General features: G+C 42.7%; 1 protein-coding gene across 1 annotated transcript in view; it reads right to left on the bottom strand.

The window, feature by feature from the left end:
• PID1 (phosphotyrosine interaction domain containing 1) overlaps positions 1–19,702 on the bottom strand; it is a 113,327-nt gene that overhangs the window by 25,277 nt on the left and 68,348 nt on the right. The window contains exon 2 of the mRNA XM_068280506.1: positions 11,411–11,557. Within this exon, the coding sequence (XP_068136607.1) occupies positions 11,411–11,557 (147 nt within the window). The remainder of the gene's footprint in view (positions 1–11,410; positions 11,558–19,702) is intronic.

Genomic DNA, 19,702 nt, shown 5'->3' with positions numbered 1-19,702 from the left:
ACTTTACAGACTTGCTGAAAGACATGATACAATGTCTGCATGGAAAGGCCTGAGATGCTCACAGTAACCCTCTTTCATGCACTAAAAACAAGCCAATTAGTTTCCAGGAGCAACACTGATACTTTTCCCCAGACACTTTCAACAGCCTAATTTAGCAAATATGAGCAACACCTCTGTTGGTGAAATGGGGGAGGATCCTCAGGAGGCACAGATTAATCATCCTGTCAAAGGGATAGTGTAATGAAAAGACTTCTGTAATAGAGCACACGCGTCTAATCAGTAAAAAAGCGGTTATCCGTAATTTGCTGCAATCTGGTCTTTTGATGCGCTTATAGTGCCCAGGAACAAGCAAACATACAACTGTCCAGTTTCTTTGGGCAACAAGATTGTGCTTTAAAGAAAGCCTGAACTGAAAATTAAAAGTCAAAATAAAAACATATACAAAACATACTTACCTCCTGTGTAATCTACTAAATCTCTTTCTCCTCTCCTGCGTCCTGTTTGTCCACTGTGATCAAGGGAATTCTCCGTCCTCCATCTTGAAAATGGCCCTTACCCCATAACCGCTTTCTGGTCAGCACAATGTTAAACTAACATCGCCCACTTGAGCCATAGGGATACATGGCACATCAGTTGTCCTCTCAGCTATAACTGACAGCAACTGCTATATTTCAGTTCTGACAAAATGTTGGCAGAACTGGAAGAGATTGTTGTCAAAAGAAAATTGTGCGCTTCTGAGAGGAACTGATGGCAAGGTAACTATGTAATGTTCATTTAAATAATTTTTCTCAGTTCAGGTTCCCTTTAAAGTGAACCTGAACTGAGTATTTAAAAAAAAAAAAAAAAAAATGTTTTTTAAACAAACACATGATGTACCTGCAAATGATTACATACGTACCTCACTGTCCGTTCCTCTTGAAAGCTCACCATTTAACAGCGATTGCTTCCAGTTCTGACATCTTGTCAGAACTGAAATATATCAGTTGTTGTCAGTTATATATCAGTTACTGTCAGTTATAACTGATGAGCATGGTAATGTGCATGTTTTCCTAAATGGGCGATATTACAGTTTAACAGTGCTGACCAGAAAGCTGTTATGGGGTAATGGCAATTTTCAAAATGGGGGACAGAGAATTCCATTGATCAGAGGACAAACAGGATGCAGGAGAGGAGAAAGAGATTGACGAGTAGACTGCACAGGAGGCAAGTATGACGCATGTATGTTTATTCTGACTTTTAATTTTTAGTTCAGGTCTGCTTTAATTGCACAGATTAATAAATGAATGCATAAAGCCTAGTGGCTGCCTTATGGCAAATAATGGTTTACAAGTTTAAGGGTGCTTATATGAAGCATAAGACCACCCAACATGCTGCTATTGGAGCTCACTGAACCTTGTGGAGCAAGAGTCTCACAGGAGATATATCAGAATGCTTCCCATTGGGATGGACAGCAGTTAAATGACACGTTCTATTCCAGCTGCTTCCAAAGCACAGCAAATAGTCAAATGGCAGGATATATCCACAGCAGGGTGCAGCGTAATATGGTTCAATAAACCCAACAGCAACATATGTGTGGTCTCTGTACCATCTCAGGCTGCACTGCCTGAAGATGGACACAGCAGTTTTGATAGTTACTTACATCCAACAACCAGTGTCAGGAAAACAGAGATCGGGGTCTCTGGGTTGCCAAAGAGAATTTGTCCCCCTGGAAACTTTTACCATTATTATTGACTTATAAAGCGCCAACATATTCCACGGTGCTGTACAAAGTAAGAAACGAACATAGAGTACATAAAAATACAGACAATGGCGTACACCAATATACAAAATACAGACTTGGGGACAAAATACAAAAAGTATACAGAATACAAGATACAGAATTGGTAATGACAGTGATAATAGTAACATGATTAATAAAACCAGCTGTTCTTAGCTGGTTTCAGTCCTTCCTATTTGGCAGGACACAGCAAGTATGTCTGGGCTCACACTACTCTAACCGAGTGCCACTTGCTTGTGGAGTTCCACAGGGTTCTGTGCCATCCTCATTACCCCGTTTAGCGGCGCTATAGCGGCGGTTTAGCAGGGGCACATGTGCCCCTGCTAACTAGGAGCTCTGAAGCGAGATTTATTCTCGCTTCAGAATCTCTTTAAAATAGTCCAGATCTATAGCCTAGGATACCATTGTTATGCAGACGACACACTACTGTATCTGTCCTTCAAGCCTGGCACTCAAGACGCATCAGTATCCATCAATGCCTGTCTAGTGGAATTACAAAATTGGATGAACACCAGCTGGTTGAGGCTGAACTCTGACAAAAACAGAGGTGTTGGTGGTACCGTGGTAGGCGGGCCGTACATGATTGATAAAGTCCAAAAGTCTCCCCACTTAAACTAGCAATTTGGGGAGATACAGTACAGTATAAAGACTGTGCAAAACTTGGGGTGATCCTGGATGGAAAGCTAACACTAAAACAACACGTATCAGCTGTCGTCAAGTCTTCCTTCTTCCATCTGAGAAATATAGCAAGTGTCAAGTACCTTATCCCAGCTGAAGTCCTACCTGCCCTGGTTCATGCATTTGTATCCTCCCGGCTGGACTACTGCAATGCCCTGTTCGTCAGATCCCCAGATAAGGTTCTGCGCCCCTTACAGCTAGTACAGAATGCAGCAGCCAGACTCCTAACCAATGCCCCCCGCAGCTCACACATCTCCCCAGTACTGCAAGCTCTTCACCGGTTGCCAGTAAAATGGAGAATCCATTTTAAGATCTGCCTGCTGACATTCAAGGCTCTATACCACATGGGACCCAAATACATAGCAAATCTATTGGAACTTTATGCGCCTCCACGCACACTCCGCTCTGCCAGTAAGATGAAGCTGGTTATTCCCAGGAGACACTTAACATTTCGTGCTCTGGCCTTTTCCTATGCAGCCCCTACTCTATGGAACTCGCTTCCACAGTCAGTACGAGAGGCTCCTTCTCTGCACAGCTTTAAGAAAAGGCTAAAAACCCACCTCTTTTCCCGAGCCTTTGAGACTGTATAACGCAGGTCACAGAGCTTTGAGTCTCCAGGGAGAAAATCACTATAAAAATATTATTGTGGTTATTGTTGTTGGAACAAGTGAGTTTTTAACTGGCTGTTTAAGTAACAAAGGTTGGCGAGTGATGGATGTGTTGTGGGAGGGCATTTCAGAGGAGGGGTGAAGTGCATGCAAAATCTTGCAAATGTGAATGGGAGGAGGTAATTCTAGAGGAGGACAACAGCAGGTCATGTGCAGATCTGAGATTATGATTGGGTTGGTATTTGGAAATTAGTGAGGATATGTACTGGGAGAGAGAGATTGTGGAGAGCTTTGTAAGTTAGGGTTATGAGTTTGAACTGGAGCCTCTGGTTAATTGGCAGCCAGTGAAGAGCTTGACAGAGAGGGGCAGCAGAGGAAGATCGAGAAGGATGGATGAGACGAGCAGCCGAGTTCAGTACTGACTGGGGCCAGTCCACAGAGTAGTAGGTTACGACAGTCCAGACGAGATATTATAAGACCACGTATTAACATTTTAGTTTTGTCTTGCGTGAGAAAAGATCATGACCATGAAAATGTTCCCAACTGCCAAGCCCTGCCAACCTTAAAGTGAACCTCCAGACTAAAAATCGACTCAGCAGCCCTGAAAAGGCTTGGTGTTTCTTTAACAGTTTCACAGCATCAGAACTTTGTTTGTCTTATGCAAGCCTCATTTTTAGCTGCACAGAAGAAAACTGCCCGGGCATTTTTCCTCTGATGCTGTGCAAAGCATGATGGGATTTCTGATGTTGTTGTTGTTCTCGTTCTGCTGTTTTGGTGTAACTTTTTTTTTTTTACATTTTGAATTTGACATTTGAAGCCTAGCGTGTGCAGCTGGGAGGGGTAATCAGGACACAGGACAGTTGGAACTGTGTCTCCTGCTCCCTGTCACCTCCTTTCAACCAAAAAGATGGCTGCCTCCATGACAAAGATGGCAGCCCCCATGAATCACAAACATTTACCTGTTCTTTTAAAACAGGGTGGGTAAAAGATTATATTACCTATCTATTCTAATTAACATAACTAATGTAACTTAATGACAGTATGTTTGTTTAGGCTGAAGTTCCCCTTTAATACAATAACAGAAAGGTCTGGTTGAGGTAACACAAAGTTATAGTTAGATGTCGTGTCCTGTTTTTGCTGTTGTCCAGACTCCAGTTACGTAGGTTTCACCTAATTTAAAGTCTAGACCTGTAGGCTTCCCTTCCTTTTTGCACTTTATTCACTATTCTGCAACTAAGAGGCACGTGTATAGTGTAGAAGGAAAGAGTTAAGTGTAAGCACCAATTTCCTCTTTGTAGCTTTCAATATATCTCCAGGACATAATGCGCTCTGACAAAGGGGAATCAATACTTCTGTGACCCAGAGTCTTCCACAGCCAGCAAAGTAAATGAGCAGCTTCTGATCTATTACTGCAGATTGATGCACCCAATAGAGCTACCTCCTAGAAACCAGATGTTTAAGTATTAATGTGTGTCTGATTGCAAAGGGGTTTCAACCAACACACCATTTGTGAGCTACCAGCAACCACATATGCAGATAGTATTAAAGCAATATACAATATTACTACTTTGCGACCCAACTTAAGCATGTCAGCATGGTTCTCCATGGACAAATTATACAATCCAGAAGCCCTGGGATACAGCCTGGACCCCTGGAAATCAAATGTTGCTATGGATCTACTGTGCCAAAAAATTCCCACAGGAAAATCCACAAACACTAGCCTTACCCAAGCTCAATTGGTGTGGAAAAGGGCTTATTTTCTATAGAACAGTAAGATGCTTGATCCACATACACCACTGTGGAATAATAAAACACTCCCAGAATGCACTACTATTCCAGACATTCCCTTTTGGCAATGCTCAGGTGTAATTTTTTTGGGAGCATATTCTACATCAAGTTAAACTAAAACCTTTTGTAATGCTTGCAGCCCAATTTCCTAGTTTAACTTCTCAATATTTCCGTTACCTACAGTTGTCTCATGCCTTCCGCAAACAATTTGATAAGGACCCTGTAAGGACATTGGCACACCCGCTACTTGCACTGATTAAAAATGGACCAACCCCCCCCCCCCCCCCCCCCCAAAAAAAACACTTAATCAGGGATTTCTACACGGAATTAATTAGTACTAAAGCTTTAGATCGCACGTTAATCTCCAAAAATAACCGGGTAGCGACAGGATTAGACGATGAGGACTGGGAAGATGCCCTAGTATTAAAGTAAACCTGCAACATACAAAAATACCCAAAACACGATGTTCGATACTTACCACAGTAGAGGGAAGCCTCTAGATCAGGCATGGGCAAACTTGGCCCTCCAGCTGTTAAGGAACTACAAGTCCCACAATGCATTTGCCTTTATGAGTCATGACTGTGGCTGTCAGACTCCTGCAATGCATTGTGGGACTTGTAGTTCCTTAACAGCTGGAGGGCCAAGTTTGCCCATGCCTGCTCTAGCTTGTCCAGAGACTTGTCATGTCCTCCTCAACCCCTCCCCCACTGCCTGGAACCCTCTTGCTTGCAGCTGTGCTACCCTCCATATAGGAGTGAGCACGACCTTGCCATGCATGTGCTGGATTGGTGGGCACATGGATCGACTGGAAAGCCTTTGGCCTATCCAGAGGCTTTCCTCTAATAAGACAAGTATGTGTATTCTTTCTTTCAGTGCATGTTCTCCTCAAAGTAAACCTGAATTGAGAGGAATACAGAGGCTCCCATATTGATATGACATATTTATTTATCTTTAAACAAGCCATTTGCATAGCCAATTGCAATGCGAATTTTCATGCAAATTTGCATGCATTTTCGCGTTCCTGTATAAGGATGCAGATTTAACCACATCAGTGCCTGTGTGCTTTTACTGTGCTCTAAAGAGATCCAAAGGTGGGTTTCTGCAATTAATATAGGACAAAGAGGCACATTCTGCATCTCATAAAATCAATGTAAGGGCCTGTTTCCACTAGCGAGGTTTGATTTCTATGTGAAAAACGCATAAATGAATTTGCATGCGGATGCGAATTTGTATGCGTTTTCACGTTCCTGTGTAAGGATGCGAATTTAACCATATCAGTGCCTGTGTGTTTTTATATTAATTTTAACGCGAAAACGTATGCAAATTTGCATGAAAATTCGTATTGCAAAACCACATGCGAATTTCCTATTAATTACATTATATGCGAATCGCACACTTGCTTGCGGTGTGCAAATTCTGATGGTTCTGCTGTGCAGATTTTTTCTGCACAGCAAAATGCTGGGTTTTCCTGAGAAGTGGAAACAGGCTAATTAACTTGTATTGGTTATGCGAATCTGTGTGCAGAAAACGCATGCAGATTCGCAATAGTGGAAACGGGCCCTAAAGAGAACCAAAGGTGGGTTTCTGCAATTAATATAGGACAAAGGCACATTCTGCATCGCATAAAATCAATGTAAGGGCCCGTTTCCACTAGTGCGGTGCGATTTCTATGCGGAAAACGCATAAGCGAATTTGCATGCGGATGCAAATTTGTATACAAATTTGCATGCGTTCTCACGTTCCTGTGTAAGTATGCAAATTTAACCATATCAGTGCCTGTGTGCTGTTACATTGATTTTAACGCGAAAACATGTGCGAATTTGCATAAAAATTTGGCTAGCAAAACCACATGCGAATTACCTATTAATTACATTATATGTGAATTGCGCACTAGCGTGCAACATGCTAGGTTTTCCTGAGAAGTGGAAACAGGCTAACTTGTATTGGTTATGCGAATCTGCGTGCAGAAATCGCATGCAGATTCGGACAAGTGGAAACTGGCCCTAACTGAGCGGTGCTGATGCCAGCTCTTCAGGACGCACATTGCCATTTTAGCCCTAATATGCAAGAGATCGAGCATGAGAAAGCAATCTGTAAAATGATGGTCTGAAAATAATTTGGGAATTAGATTGATAGGAAATACTGTAGAGCAGTAATGTTAGTTTCAGAAAACCTGTATGGGGGAATTAGGTCAGGACTCAGGAGTTGAGAATATTTTGCCACTTATTAACACAAATGAAAGTAACTTCTTATTGCCACTTTATTTACAGTACTGAAGTTCTCCACAGACTGACGACCAGGAAACAAAAAATTCTAACTTTTATATGTATGAGGTGTAATAAATTCAAAAGCAGAGAATAAAACAATGGAGAGGTTTGTCAGACTGTCACTTATTTATAAATAGGTCACTGAATTACCAAGAGATGGTAATCCATTGAAATAAATAGGAGTTTAGGCACAATTCTACCTTCATGCATGATCAGCCACTGTACTGATTCTTTCTATGTGACAATGGTTTTGTATTTATGAAAAAAGAAATGATCTCCAACACTTAGGCACAAGATTTGACATGCAAGTTTCTGCAGTCCAAATCTGGAACTGACTTTTTTAATGGAATTTTGCAGCAATATATACTACAAAAGCCTTTATAATCACACAAATGTGTTTAATTGCGTTAAACTTATGCTAAAGCTACATACACATTTTCAATAAGCTTCACCCTAAAAGATCAATCTTCAGACACTTTTTGTCAGCCTGTTCTGCTCTATGAAGAGGGGAAAACAAGGGGGTGCACTGCAGGGACTGCAACAGAACAGAGGTCAGTCAATAGTGATCCAACATGACATGGAGGAGACATGCACAACATGTCTACTCAATGTCGTCAATGACATCGAGGAGACACCTGTGCATGTGAGAGCGCACACGCGCCTAAACCAAAGAGGTTTCTGGCAGGTGAAAATCTAGCATGTGTATACGAGTATATAGCTTTAAAAACACACACTATGGGCTGGAACCCACAAGAGCGTTTTTTTTTAGCATTTTGGCAGCGCTGTGATACGCTAGCGTTTTGCCAAAACGCTCAGCTGATGTTAATGGATGGGGCAACTTCCACAGGAGCGTTTGCGTTTCCCAGAAACGCAAACGCAGGACCTGCAGCATTTTGGGAACGTTAGCGCTTCAATGTAAAGTATTGAAACGCTAGCAGAAACGCTCAGCAAAACCTAAACTGAGCGGTTTTGCTAGCGTTTTGCGGTTCAGCACACTAACAAAATTAAAAATAATTCACAGGACCAATCAGGATAAAAACACGAAACGCAAAATGCTACACAACCGCTGAGCAAAAAAATACACTGTTGCAAAACGCGACCGAAAACGCGCATGAATCCGCTTGCAAACCGCTCAGACAAAACGCTAGTGGTTGCGTTTTGCGTTTGCGGATTTCAGTGGGTTCCAGGCCTATCAGAAATAACTTAAAGCGGACCCAAACTCTAGCACATCACACAATGAAATTGTTTTTTTTCCCACAGAGTGGCTAGATAAATTCACTGGACTCTGCTCTGTGATGGTTTAGCTAGATCATAGTGTCAGTTAGCTCTTATCAGCAGCTGTGAAATCATAGCCGTGTGCAAGTTGTGCGCCTGCAGCTCTCTGCCCTGTGTAACCCAATGCTTAACCCTTTCACTGCTTCTAGTGAGGTGCATCAAGTAGAAGGATTTCAGATTTCAATAAATTGAAATCAAGAGGTTTTCCCCCTAAAAGTTATCATGCCGTGGCTAATCTTTTAGGCCTAGTGCACACCAAAAACCGCTAGCAGATCCGCAAAATGCTAGCAGATTTTGAAACGCTTTTTCTTATTTTTCTGCAGCGTTTCAGCTAGCGTTTTGCGGTTTTGTGTAGCGGTTTTGGTATAGTAGATTTCATGTATTGTTACAGTAAAGCTGTTACTGAACAGCTACTGTAACAAAAAACGCCTGGCAAACCGCTCTGAAGTGCCGTTTTTCAGAGCGGTTTGCGGTTTTCCTATACTTAACATTGAGGCAGAAACGCATCCGCAATCCAAAATCTGCAGCAGCCCGGGAGTATGCGTTTCTGCAAAACGCCTCCCGCTCTGGTGTGCACCAGCCCATTGAAATACATTACCCTAGCGGATCCGCACCCGCAAGCGGATCGCAAACGGCAGCAGAACCGCTCTGGTGTGCACTAGGCCTGAGAGCAGAGAGGACGTTCTGAGCTTAGTAAGAAATGTAGTTTCGTTAAGAATCAGTGGTTGAAAAAAAACAAAAAAAAGTTAAATATTTTAATAATAAAAAGTTGATGCTTAAAAAAAGCAGATGACAATTTAAAAATTAAAACTAACATTTAATTAATACCATTACTGGAGGTAGCAGTGCTGTGCCAAAAAAACAAAACAAAAAAAACCCATTCCACATAAAATACATTGCGGTTAAGCAGCATTACCTGCGATTTGCAGGTGAATGCTGCAATTATCTTCCGGATCACATCGGGATACAGAAGTTGGAGAATCACTAATGATCACTGCTCAGCTTAGCTTTAGAAAGGTATGCAATGTATTACAGGCAGATGATCACAACAGCTAGGCAAGCAATGATTCTGATTGTGTGGTATGGCTGCTTCCATAACCTATAATATGCTCACTTCATGTTCCCTTTCCCCAAGAGAACCCCGAAGAAAATAAGAAAGCAACAGCCATCAGGAATCTCGGTGCTAGTCAGGGAAATTTTAAAGTGTACCAGAGACTATTTACAATAACCTTTTATACATACCTGGGGCTTCCCCAGCCTCATGCGCACGGATCTCTCCCATGCTGCTGTCTGCAGCCTTCTCCACCTCCGGAACCCGTAACTGCCAGCCGAGGCCAGTCTGCACAAGAGAAGTGCACCCGCCGGAGAGATACGTAGAGAGCGCACTTCTCTTGTGCAGACTGGGTGAAGTTATGAGACCTGGTACCGGCGATAAAGAAGGCTGAGAACGGCAGCGTGGGAGCGATCCGTGCGCATGGGGCTGGATGAAGCCCCAAGTATGTATTAAAAAACCCTTTTAATGTAAATAGTCTCTGGTTTCCTTTAACCTTTACACACATACACTTCATAAACATACATACATGCATACATATTAAAGCAAATGTGAATTGAGAGTAATATAAAAAGTCAAACTTACCTATGGAGAGGGAAGGGTTTGGATCTCATCAAGCCTTCCCATTCCTCTCACAGTCCCCTCATTTCAGTGCTGTCACCCCCCCCCCGGTTCAAATCTGTTGCCACTGGAGGCTACCTACTGCGCATATGCGTTCACGCATGCGTAGTACAGAGCGCACTGCCTTTGGAAGCACTCAGGCTCTCTAAGCTTACCGTGCCGGCAGATTTTGATAAGAATGACAGTGTTGGAATGAGGAGACCGTGAGAGGTACATACAAAGCTGCACATCAAAACCCACCAATCTCCCCCAAAAGCAACCCCCCCCCCCCCCCAAAAAAAAAGGTTGCATTGGATCATCTATAAAGCTAACCAGTAAGGATGCCTACATGGTCAACACCAGCAAGCTTGAGCACTGCTCCTGCCAAACTCCTGAGGCCTAGTTCACACTGGGCGATTTTTCAGCAATTTGCTGATCACTGGTGATTGGCAAAATGCTGCTGCTAATGCAAGTCAATGGTAGTGTTCACACTGTAGTAACTGCCAGTGATTAGTGATTTGCTGATGGTACTTGCAGCATTTTTGGAGTAATTGCATTTCAATGTTATAGAATCACAAAAAACGCAATCACTCCTAAATCGCTTTCCTGTGCAGGGAAAAAAATAGCAGGCAATCAGCAAAACTCTACCAAAGCGCCCAGTGTGAACTAGCCCTGAGAGTGCAGTTAGGGCTGGTTCAGACGGGGGTTTTTGTGGCGTTTAACGCAGCGTTTCAGACGCAGCGTTTTTTGGGATCTACTGCCATCCCATGCAAGTGAATGGGAGCGTTTAGAGCTGGCTTTTGCAGGCTTTCATGAAAGCCTGGCAGTAGATCCCAGCGTTGCGTCTAGTCTCAAAAGCAACATGCTGCTTTCAGAGGCAGTAAACGCGAGGAAACAATAGCAGAGACCAGAACTGCTAGCCTTGAACGCTTTTCAAAAGCTTTCAAAAGCTGGCTTTTAAACGCTGGCGTTTGAACGCAATGCCAAGCAAAAGCTCAGCAGACGCCCGTGTGAACCAGCCCTAAGTCCTGGCAGAGATGGGTCTATTCACAGAACTAACAAGGGGAAAAAAAAAAAAAGTCTCTAGAGTTTGGTAGTGAGAGAATGCAATTTGGAATGCAATTTGTGAAAGACAACAGCTATCCTTACAAGCTACCTTTAAAAAAAAATTTTTGATTCGGATTCTAGATAGGCAATGATGTAACGTCAATGGCAACAGCAGATGTCTGCTGGACAACTCATTGGATAAGCCAGTGGAGCAGGTTTGTAAGTCTGTTGCCACCCTCGTGATAACTAGCACACCACAAGGCAAACTGCCTTCCTCTGGGCAGCAGCACTGCCCTGCCATGTCTAGTGTCAGAGTTACCTTGCATCCTGCCTGCGGCCGTGGCTTCAGGAGTGGAGTTGCAGAGCAGAGTTCAATAGCTTCTGGCTCATGGAATATGACAGCCGGGAGAGGTTCCTTCCGAAGGGTCAACACATTCAGCTTTGATTTGATCATGGTCTGGAAGTGCTGTGTACAGAAGCAGAAGATTACATGGATTAGAAGTAAAGAACTGAGCAAAGGAAGTAGTTAAGCAAGCTTCTTAATTAAACAATAGCTCCCTTCAAGCAGTGTTTATTGCTCATTTGCCATTGTGTAACAAATCAATGCACAGAATAAAAAAAATAAACAGCCTTGAGGCACATGTGGTTTTTCTTTCCTCAGTGACACAGCAGCAAAAAGATCACATACAGTGGACAACACATATCTGGCAATGTAAACAAAGCTTTCTAACCTCATTGCTAAAGTACAGGCTTCCCTTTATGTGGCAATGCTAGAACAAGGTTAACCTCAAAACTGCCAAAGGGTCATAAAGGCAAAACACGGGTCTCATACTGGACACAGACACTTCATTTATGCATACAAAGATCTTTGTTCAGATTGGATTTATACAGCACCAACATAACTCTTTTTTTGCTGAAAATACTATCATTATTATTATGTATTTGTATAGCGCCGACATCTTCCGCAGCGCTGTACAGAGTATATATAGTCTGGTTATTAACTGTCTCTCAAAGGAGCTCACAATCTAGTCCCTACCGTAGTCATATGTCTATGTATGTATTGTGTAGTGCATGTATATTGTAGTCTAGGACCAATTTAGAGGGAAGCCAATTAACTTATATGTATGGTTTTGGGATGTAGGAGGAAACCGGAGTGCCGGAGGAAACCCACACAGACACGGGAAGAACATACAAACTCTTTGCAGATGTTGACATGGCTGGGATTCGAACCGGGACCCAGCGCTGCAAGGTGAGAGCGCTAACCACTACGCCACCGTGCAGCCCAACGTAAGTTACACTTTTATGTACAAGACAATAACAGATTTAAAAAGAGACTAACTTCAAAAAAGGTCCCCTGGGGGTACTTACCTCGGGAGGGGGAGGCTTCTGGATCCAATCAAGGCTTCCCCCATCAAGACTTCCCCCTCCATCCTACGGTGGCAGCGCTGGGCACCCAATACCACAGCTGACAAGGAAAGTCAGCTGTGGTGCAGTAGTGCCTGACTGCAATATTTACCTTCCCCAGCTCCAGTGCAGGCGCAGTAGCAGCTCTCCGCTCGGGTTCAGGCAGAAATAGCTGATCCCAATCTGGTGTGCTCTACTGCGCAGTAGAGTGGATCTCATCGGGATTGTCTATCTCCGCCTGTCCCGGAGCGGAGAGACGCTACTGCACCTGCGCTGGAGCCGGGTCGGTAAATATTTACATGGCCACTGTTCGAGGATGGAGGAGGACGGGGAATCCTCTATGGGATCCAGAGGTTTTCCCATCTCAGGGTAAGTACCCTCAGGGGACGTTTTTTAAAGTTACAGGTCCTCTTTAAAGAGGAATGGTAGTCAAAGTAATGCAATGTATAAAATAGTTTTCTGCAATACTGTATTTATTCATAAACAGTTTAGTCACTGTTTACCCATTGTCAAATCTGTCCTCTCTCTGATGTACTTTCTGAAATTTATCACAGAGGGCAACATTTTTAGTACTGGCAGGTGATCTCTGTGGAATGTTTGTTTACTGAGAGTTCTAAACTCAGTAGAAAGGATCTCTGGTCTCCTAAAATGCTCTAGAAGGAGAATAAGCACAATAAACAGCATAGGCTACACCTCACTGGGAGGCCGAGGCTACATACCAATACAGTGGGATGCGAAAGTTTAATGGATTTACAGAAAAAGTGTGCAATAATTGTTTGACTAAAATTAGGCAGGTGCATACATTTGGACACGGTTGTCATTTTATTGATTCAAAAACCTTTAGAACTAATTATTGGAACTCAAATTGGCTTGGTAAGCCCAGTGACCCCTGACCTACATACACAGGTGAATCCAATTATGAGATAGTATTTAAGGGGGTCAATTGTAAGTTTTCCTCTTAATTTTCTATGAAGAGTAGCAACATGGGGGTCTCAAAACAACTCTCAAATGACCTGAAGACAAAGATTGTTCACCCTCATGGTTTACTTTAGAGGAAGGATACAGAAAGCTGTCTCAGATTTCAGCTGTCCGTTTCCACAGTTAGTAACATATTTTGAGGAAATGGAAGACCACAGGCTCAGTTCAAGTTAAGGCTCGAAGTGGCAGACCAAGAAAAATCTCGGATAAACAGAAGCAAGGAATGATGAGAACAGTCAGAGTCAACCCACAGACCTGCACCAAAGACCTACAACTTCATCTTGCTGCAGATGGAGTCACTGTGCATCGTTCAACCATTCGGCGCACTTTACACAAAGAGACGCTGTATGTGAGAGTGATGCAGAGGAAGCCTTTTCTTCGCTCACGGCACAATCAGAGCCGCTTGAGGTATGCTAAAACACATTTGTACAAGCCCGCTTCATTTTGGAATAAGGTGCTGTGGACTGATGAAACTAAAATTGATTTATTTGGGCATAACAAGGGGCTTTATGCATGGAGGAAACAACAGCATTCCATGAAAAACACCGGCTACCTACAGTAATATATGGTGGTGGTTCCATCATGCTGTGGGACTGTGTGGCCAGTGCAGGGACTGGGAATGTTGTCAAAGTTGAGGGACGCATGAATTCCACTCAGTATCGGCAGCTTCTGGAGACCAATGTCCAGGAATCGGTGACAAAGCTGAAGCTGCGCCTGGGCTGGATCTTTCAACAAGACAACGACCCTCAACACTGCTCAAAACCCACTAAGGCATTCATGCAGAGGAACAAGTACAACGTTCTGGAATGGCCATCTCAGTCCCCAAACCTGCATATAATTGAAAATCTGTGGTGTAAGTTAAAGAGAGCTGTCCATGCTTGGAAGCCATCAAACCTGAATGAACTAGAGATGTTTTGTAAAGAGGAATGGGCCAAAATACTTCAAGAAAAATCTAGAATCTCATTGGAACCTATAGGAAGCGTTTAGAGGCTGTAATTTCTGCAAAAGGAAGGAAGGAAGGATGGATCTACTACATATTGATTTAATTTCCTTTCTTTTTTGTTGTGCCCAAATCTATGCAGCTGGCTAATTTTGTTTAAACAATTTTTGCACACTTTCTGTAAATCCAATAAACTTCATTTCACTTCTCAAATGTCACTGTGTCTCCCCTATATGACATTTAACTTACTTTTTTTTTTTATCATAACCAACGATTTATACAGGAAAATCATGACGATTAACAAGGTTGCCCAAACTTTCGCATCCCACTGTATATAGCAGATTTTTCTGATGCTGAAACCAGGATATGGGTAACCAGCATAATTTACTGCATTCTACTATATGTTGGTAGGTTCCTCTTTAATTCTATTATTATATGTATTTCATCTTGTTTTTGTAACACTGCATACTGTTTACGCTCTATTGAGCAGCACCACTGAAGATTCCAGCGCTGCATAAAACACAATAATAACAATATATCAATATAAGAGACAACCAACAAATTGCATAATCACCACTGACACCAAAACTATTTACTTAACCACTTGAGGACCACCCCCAGCCGATGGGCGGTGGCAAGGGCTGGGCCCAAATGACCACAATACGCCCATCGGCGACGTGGTTATGCGGCGATAGCGTCATTCGTTCGGAAGCGCCGGCGGGCTGTCCGATCGCCGCTGACAAAGTGTATAATAGGCTTTGTAATGTATACAAAGCCTATTATACAGGCTGCCTCCTGCCCTGGTGGTCCTAGTGTCCGAGGGACCACCAGGGCAGGCTGCAGCCACCCTAGTCTGCACCCAAGCACACTGATCTCCCCCCCCCTGCCCCCTGATCGCCCACAGCACCCCTCAGACCCCCCCTGCCCACCCCCCAGACCACTGTTTGCACCCAATCACCCCCCTAATCACCCATCAATCACTCCCTGTCACTATCTGTCAACGCTATTTTTTTTTTATTCCCTAAACTGCCCCCTGGGGCTCCTGATCACCCCCCCCCCCCTGTGTACTGTATGCATCTATCCCCCCTGTAATAACCCACTGATCACCTGTCAATCACCCATCACCCCCTGTCACTGCCACCCATCAATCAGACCCTAACCTGCCCCTTGCGGGAAATCTGATCACCCACACCATCAGATCGCCTGCAGACCCGCCGTCAGATCACCTCCCAAGTGCATTGTTTACATCTGTTCTCTCCTCTTAACACCCACAAATTACCCATCAATCACCCCCTGTCACTGCTACCCATCAGATTAGACCCCTATCTGCCCCTAGGGCACCCAATCACCTGCCCACACCCTCAGAACGCCCTCAGACCCCAGCCCTGATCACCTCGCCAGTGCATTGCTTGCATCTATTCCCCCCTCTAATCACACCTTGAGACACCCATCAATCACCTCCTATCACCACCTGTCACCCCCTAACCATCAGATCAGGCCCTAATTTGCCCCGTGTGGGCTCCTGATCACTCGGCCAAACCCTCAGACCCCCTTCTGATCACCTCCCAGTGCATGGATTGCATCCATTTTCCCCTCTAACCACCCAGAGACACCCATCAATCACCTCCTGTCACCCCCCTAGCACTCCTATCCATCATATCAGGCCCAATACAACCTGTCATCTAAAAGGCCACCCTGCTTATGACCGGTTCCACAAAATTCGCCCCCTCATAGACCACCTGTCATCAAAATTTGCAGATGCTTATACCCCTGAACAGTCATTTTGAGACATTTGGTTTCCAGACTACTCACGGTTTTGGGCCCGTAAAATGCCAGGGCAGTATAGGAACCCCACAAGTGACCCCATGTTAGAAAAGACACCCCAATGTATTCTGTTATGTGTATGACTAGTTCATAGAAGATTTTATTTTTTGTCAAAAGTTAGCGGAAATTGATTTTTATTGTTTTTTTCACAAAGTGTCATTTTTCACTAACTTGTGACAAAAAAATAAATTCTTCTATGAACTCACCATACTCCTAACAAAATACCTTGGGGTGTCTTCTTTCTAAAATGGGGTCATTTGTGGGGTTCCTATACTGCCCTGGCATTTTAGGGGCCCTAAACCGTGAGTAGTAGTCTTGAACCCAAATGTCACAAAATGACCTGTGAAATCCTAAAGGTACTCATTGGACTTTGGGCCCCTTAGCGCAGTTAGGGTGCAAAAAAGTGCCACACGTGGTATCGCCGTACTAAGGAGAAGTAGTATGTGTTTTGGGGTGTATTTTTACACATACCCATGGTGAGTGGGAGAAATCTCTCTGTAAATGGACAATTGTGTGTAAAAAAAAAAAAAATATATCAAAAACTTGTCATTTACAGAGATATTTCTCCCACCCAGCATGGGTATGTGTAAAAATACACATTATACTACTTCTCCTGAGTACGGCAATACCACATGTGTGGCACTTTTTTGCAGCCTAACTGCGCTAAGGGGCCCAAAGTCCAATTAGCACCTTAAGGCTTTACAGGGGTGCATACAATTAGGCACCCCCCAAAATGCCAGGACAGTAAACACACCCCACAAATGACCCCATTTTGGAAAGTAGACACCTCAAGGTATTCAGAGAGGAGCATAGTGAGTCCATGGCAGATTTCATTTTTTTTTTTTTTTTGTCGCAAGTTAGCAGAAATGGAAATTTTTTTTTTTTTTTTTTATTTTTTTTTTTCACAAAGTGTCATTTTCCGCTTGTAACAAAAAATAAAATCTTCTCTGAACTCACCATGCCTCTCAGTGAATACTTTTGTCTTCTTTCCAAAATGGGGTCATTTTGGGGGTATTTATACTATCCTGGAATTTTAGCACCTCATGAAACATGACAGGTGGTCAGAAAAGTCAGAGATTCTTCAATTCACTTTTGGCACGATAGTTTGTAAACGCTATAACTTTTACCCAAACCAATAAATATACACTGAATGGATTTTTTTATTTTATCAAAGACATGTAGCAGAATAAATTTGGACAAAAATGTATACAGAAATGTTACTTTATTTGAAAAATGTCAGCACAGAAAGTAAAAAAACAAAACAAAAAAACTTTGACAAAATTCATGTCTTTTTTGATAAATATAATAAAAAATAAAACTTTGTCTCTGACATCCTTGGACAGCTCTTTGGTCTTTCCCATGTTGGAGAGTTTGGAGTCTGCTCGATTGATTGATTCTGTGGACAGGTGTCTTTTATACAGGTGACTAGTTAAGACAGGTGCCCTTAATGAGGGTGACTAATTGAGTAGAAGTGTCTAACCACTCTGTGGGAGCCAGAACTCTTAATGGTTGGTAGGGATTCAAAAACTTATTTCAATCAATGACATGCAAATCAGTTGCTATCTTTTATTTAAGGTTATTTTTTCGATTTTCCTTTTGATGTGCTATCTGCCACTGTTAAAATAAACCTACCATTGAAATGATACTGTTCTGAGACTTTTTCATTTCTTTGTCATTGGACAAACTTACAAAATCAGTGAGGGGTCAAATAATTATTTCCTCCACTGTGTGTGTGCGCGTGTATTGGATTTTAGGTGAATCCCTCTGTGTACTTGTGTTATGGCCCCCTGGGTATCCCATGTTATCCTCCCTTGTTTGCCGTGTGGGGCGGGCGTGGCCTGGCCGTGGGGGTGGCAAGAGGGGGAGGAGAGCGAGACACTCACGGAGCAAGCCGGCGGCTTGATCTGTTTAAGCCGGGCGCATCCGGCGGTTTACATTCACAGGTTGACGTGAAGTAATTATGATTGGAATTAACATCAACAGCGCCACCTGCGCCCGGCTAACAGATAAGTATCTATCTATCTATCTATCTATCTATCTATCTATCTATCTATCTATCTATCTATCTATGTACACACACACACACACACACACACACACACACACACACACACACACACGTATCTTATCGAGCCCCTATCTCTGTGTTCTCTTTTCCCTTTCCTTCTATTGCTGATAATATACTGTATTCTACTGAAGGCATTATATTTACATTCATACAGCTATACATCTGAGTTGTGTTTTTTTAATGACTGACTTGACTCACGGGTAGAATAAACATGCAGTACCTTATTGTAAAGCTATATTGCCCTATTTACTATTTACGTCAATTATGTCATTTTCTCATCAGTAAACCAAGTTTACTATTGTAAGTTTTGTAATACACATGTCATGACTACTTTAGCTTTTTTTTTTTTTTTTTTAAATATATAAAAAATTCTTTGAAACTAAAAAAAGTAAAACAAACTTTTAAATGTATCACTTACAGGCTCTATGGAGACACACAGGAGAAGTGCCCTTTAGGCAGTGCTGATGGATCAATCAGCCCCTAGAAGCAGCCAGAGGTATACAAAAGTGTTTTGGAATGTAAACAAAGATGCTGACTGCCAGAGCTAATGCACACAGTGAAACTTGGATGTCCTGGAGTAAATACCACTGCAGTCTGACACAGACCTCATGTCAGTGCAGTCATAACTAGCCAAACTTAATATACAGGGAAATAAAACCCAGTCTCACCCTCTGCTGTCCTTTGTAACTGGTGTGACCGTCACACACCATTGATTATGATGGAGCAGAGTGGTCGGTACACACAGATAGGCATCCAGTATAACGAAGATAAAAAGATGCAGAGATAAAATCATACACCACCTTCAGATAATGCAACTTACTTAGAATAGATAGGAAACACAATGAATACAGGAAGTCACAATACCATAGAGCTCTTCACATCATTCTACAGATAGTGACATCTTGTGATTGCTTTACTATACTGCAGTTTAGGTAATTCTGCTGATACTTTCAAAAGATCACAGTGAGCTCTCCAGCAACACATAAGGATGCTTAACCTCTTTTTCATGAATGATACAAGCAAAAGATTAATGGACATCGGTGTGGTACAATTTTAAGGCAATTTGATAAAGTGGTACACTTATACAAGTGAAAGGTATGTTAATTTTATTGTAATTGCTATTTATTTATTTTTTTTAAATCTGAGGTTATAAAAGTCAGTTAGGTCAAAATTAGAAGGTAAGCAGCTCTGCATGTTGCCATGGCTCCTGTCCATTGCAATCACAGTGTATACAAGCGATCATGATCTCCAGACAGTGGAACGTGCCACTGAGGCTTAGTAATCAGGACGAGTACCTTATATACTCTCATACAAGCCTAAATTTTTCAGCACAAAAAAAAAAAAAATTGCTGAAAAGTTACCCCCTCGGCTTATATGCGAGTTAGTGGAGCAGAATG

The sequence above is a fragment of the Hyperolius riggenbachi genome, chromosome 4 (genome assembly GCF_040937935.1).
Source record: "Hyperolius riggenbachi isolate aHypRig1 chromosome 4, aHypRig1.pri, whole genome shotgun sequence".
Lineage (NCBI taxonomy): Eukaryota > Metazoa > Chordata > Amphibia > Anura > Hyperoliidae > Hyperolius > Hyperolius riggenbachi.
Note: the sequence above shows the minus strand (reverse complement) of the source record. Positions and strands in the feature narration are given on the sequence as shown.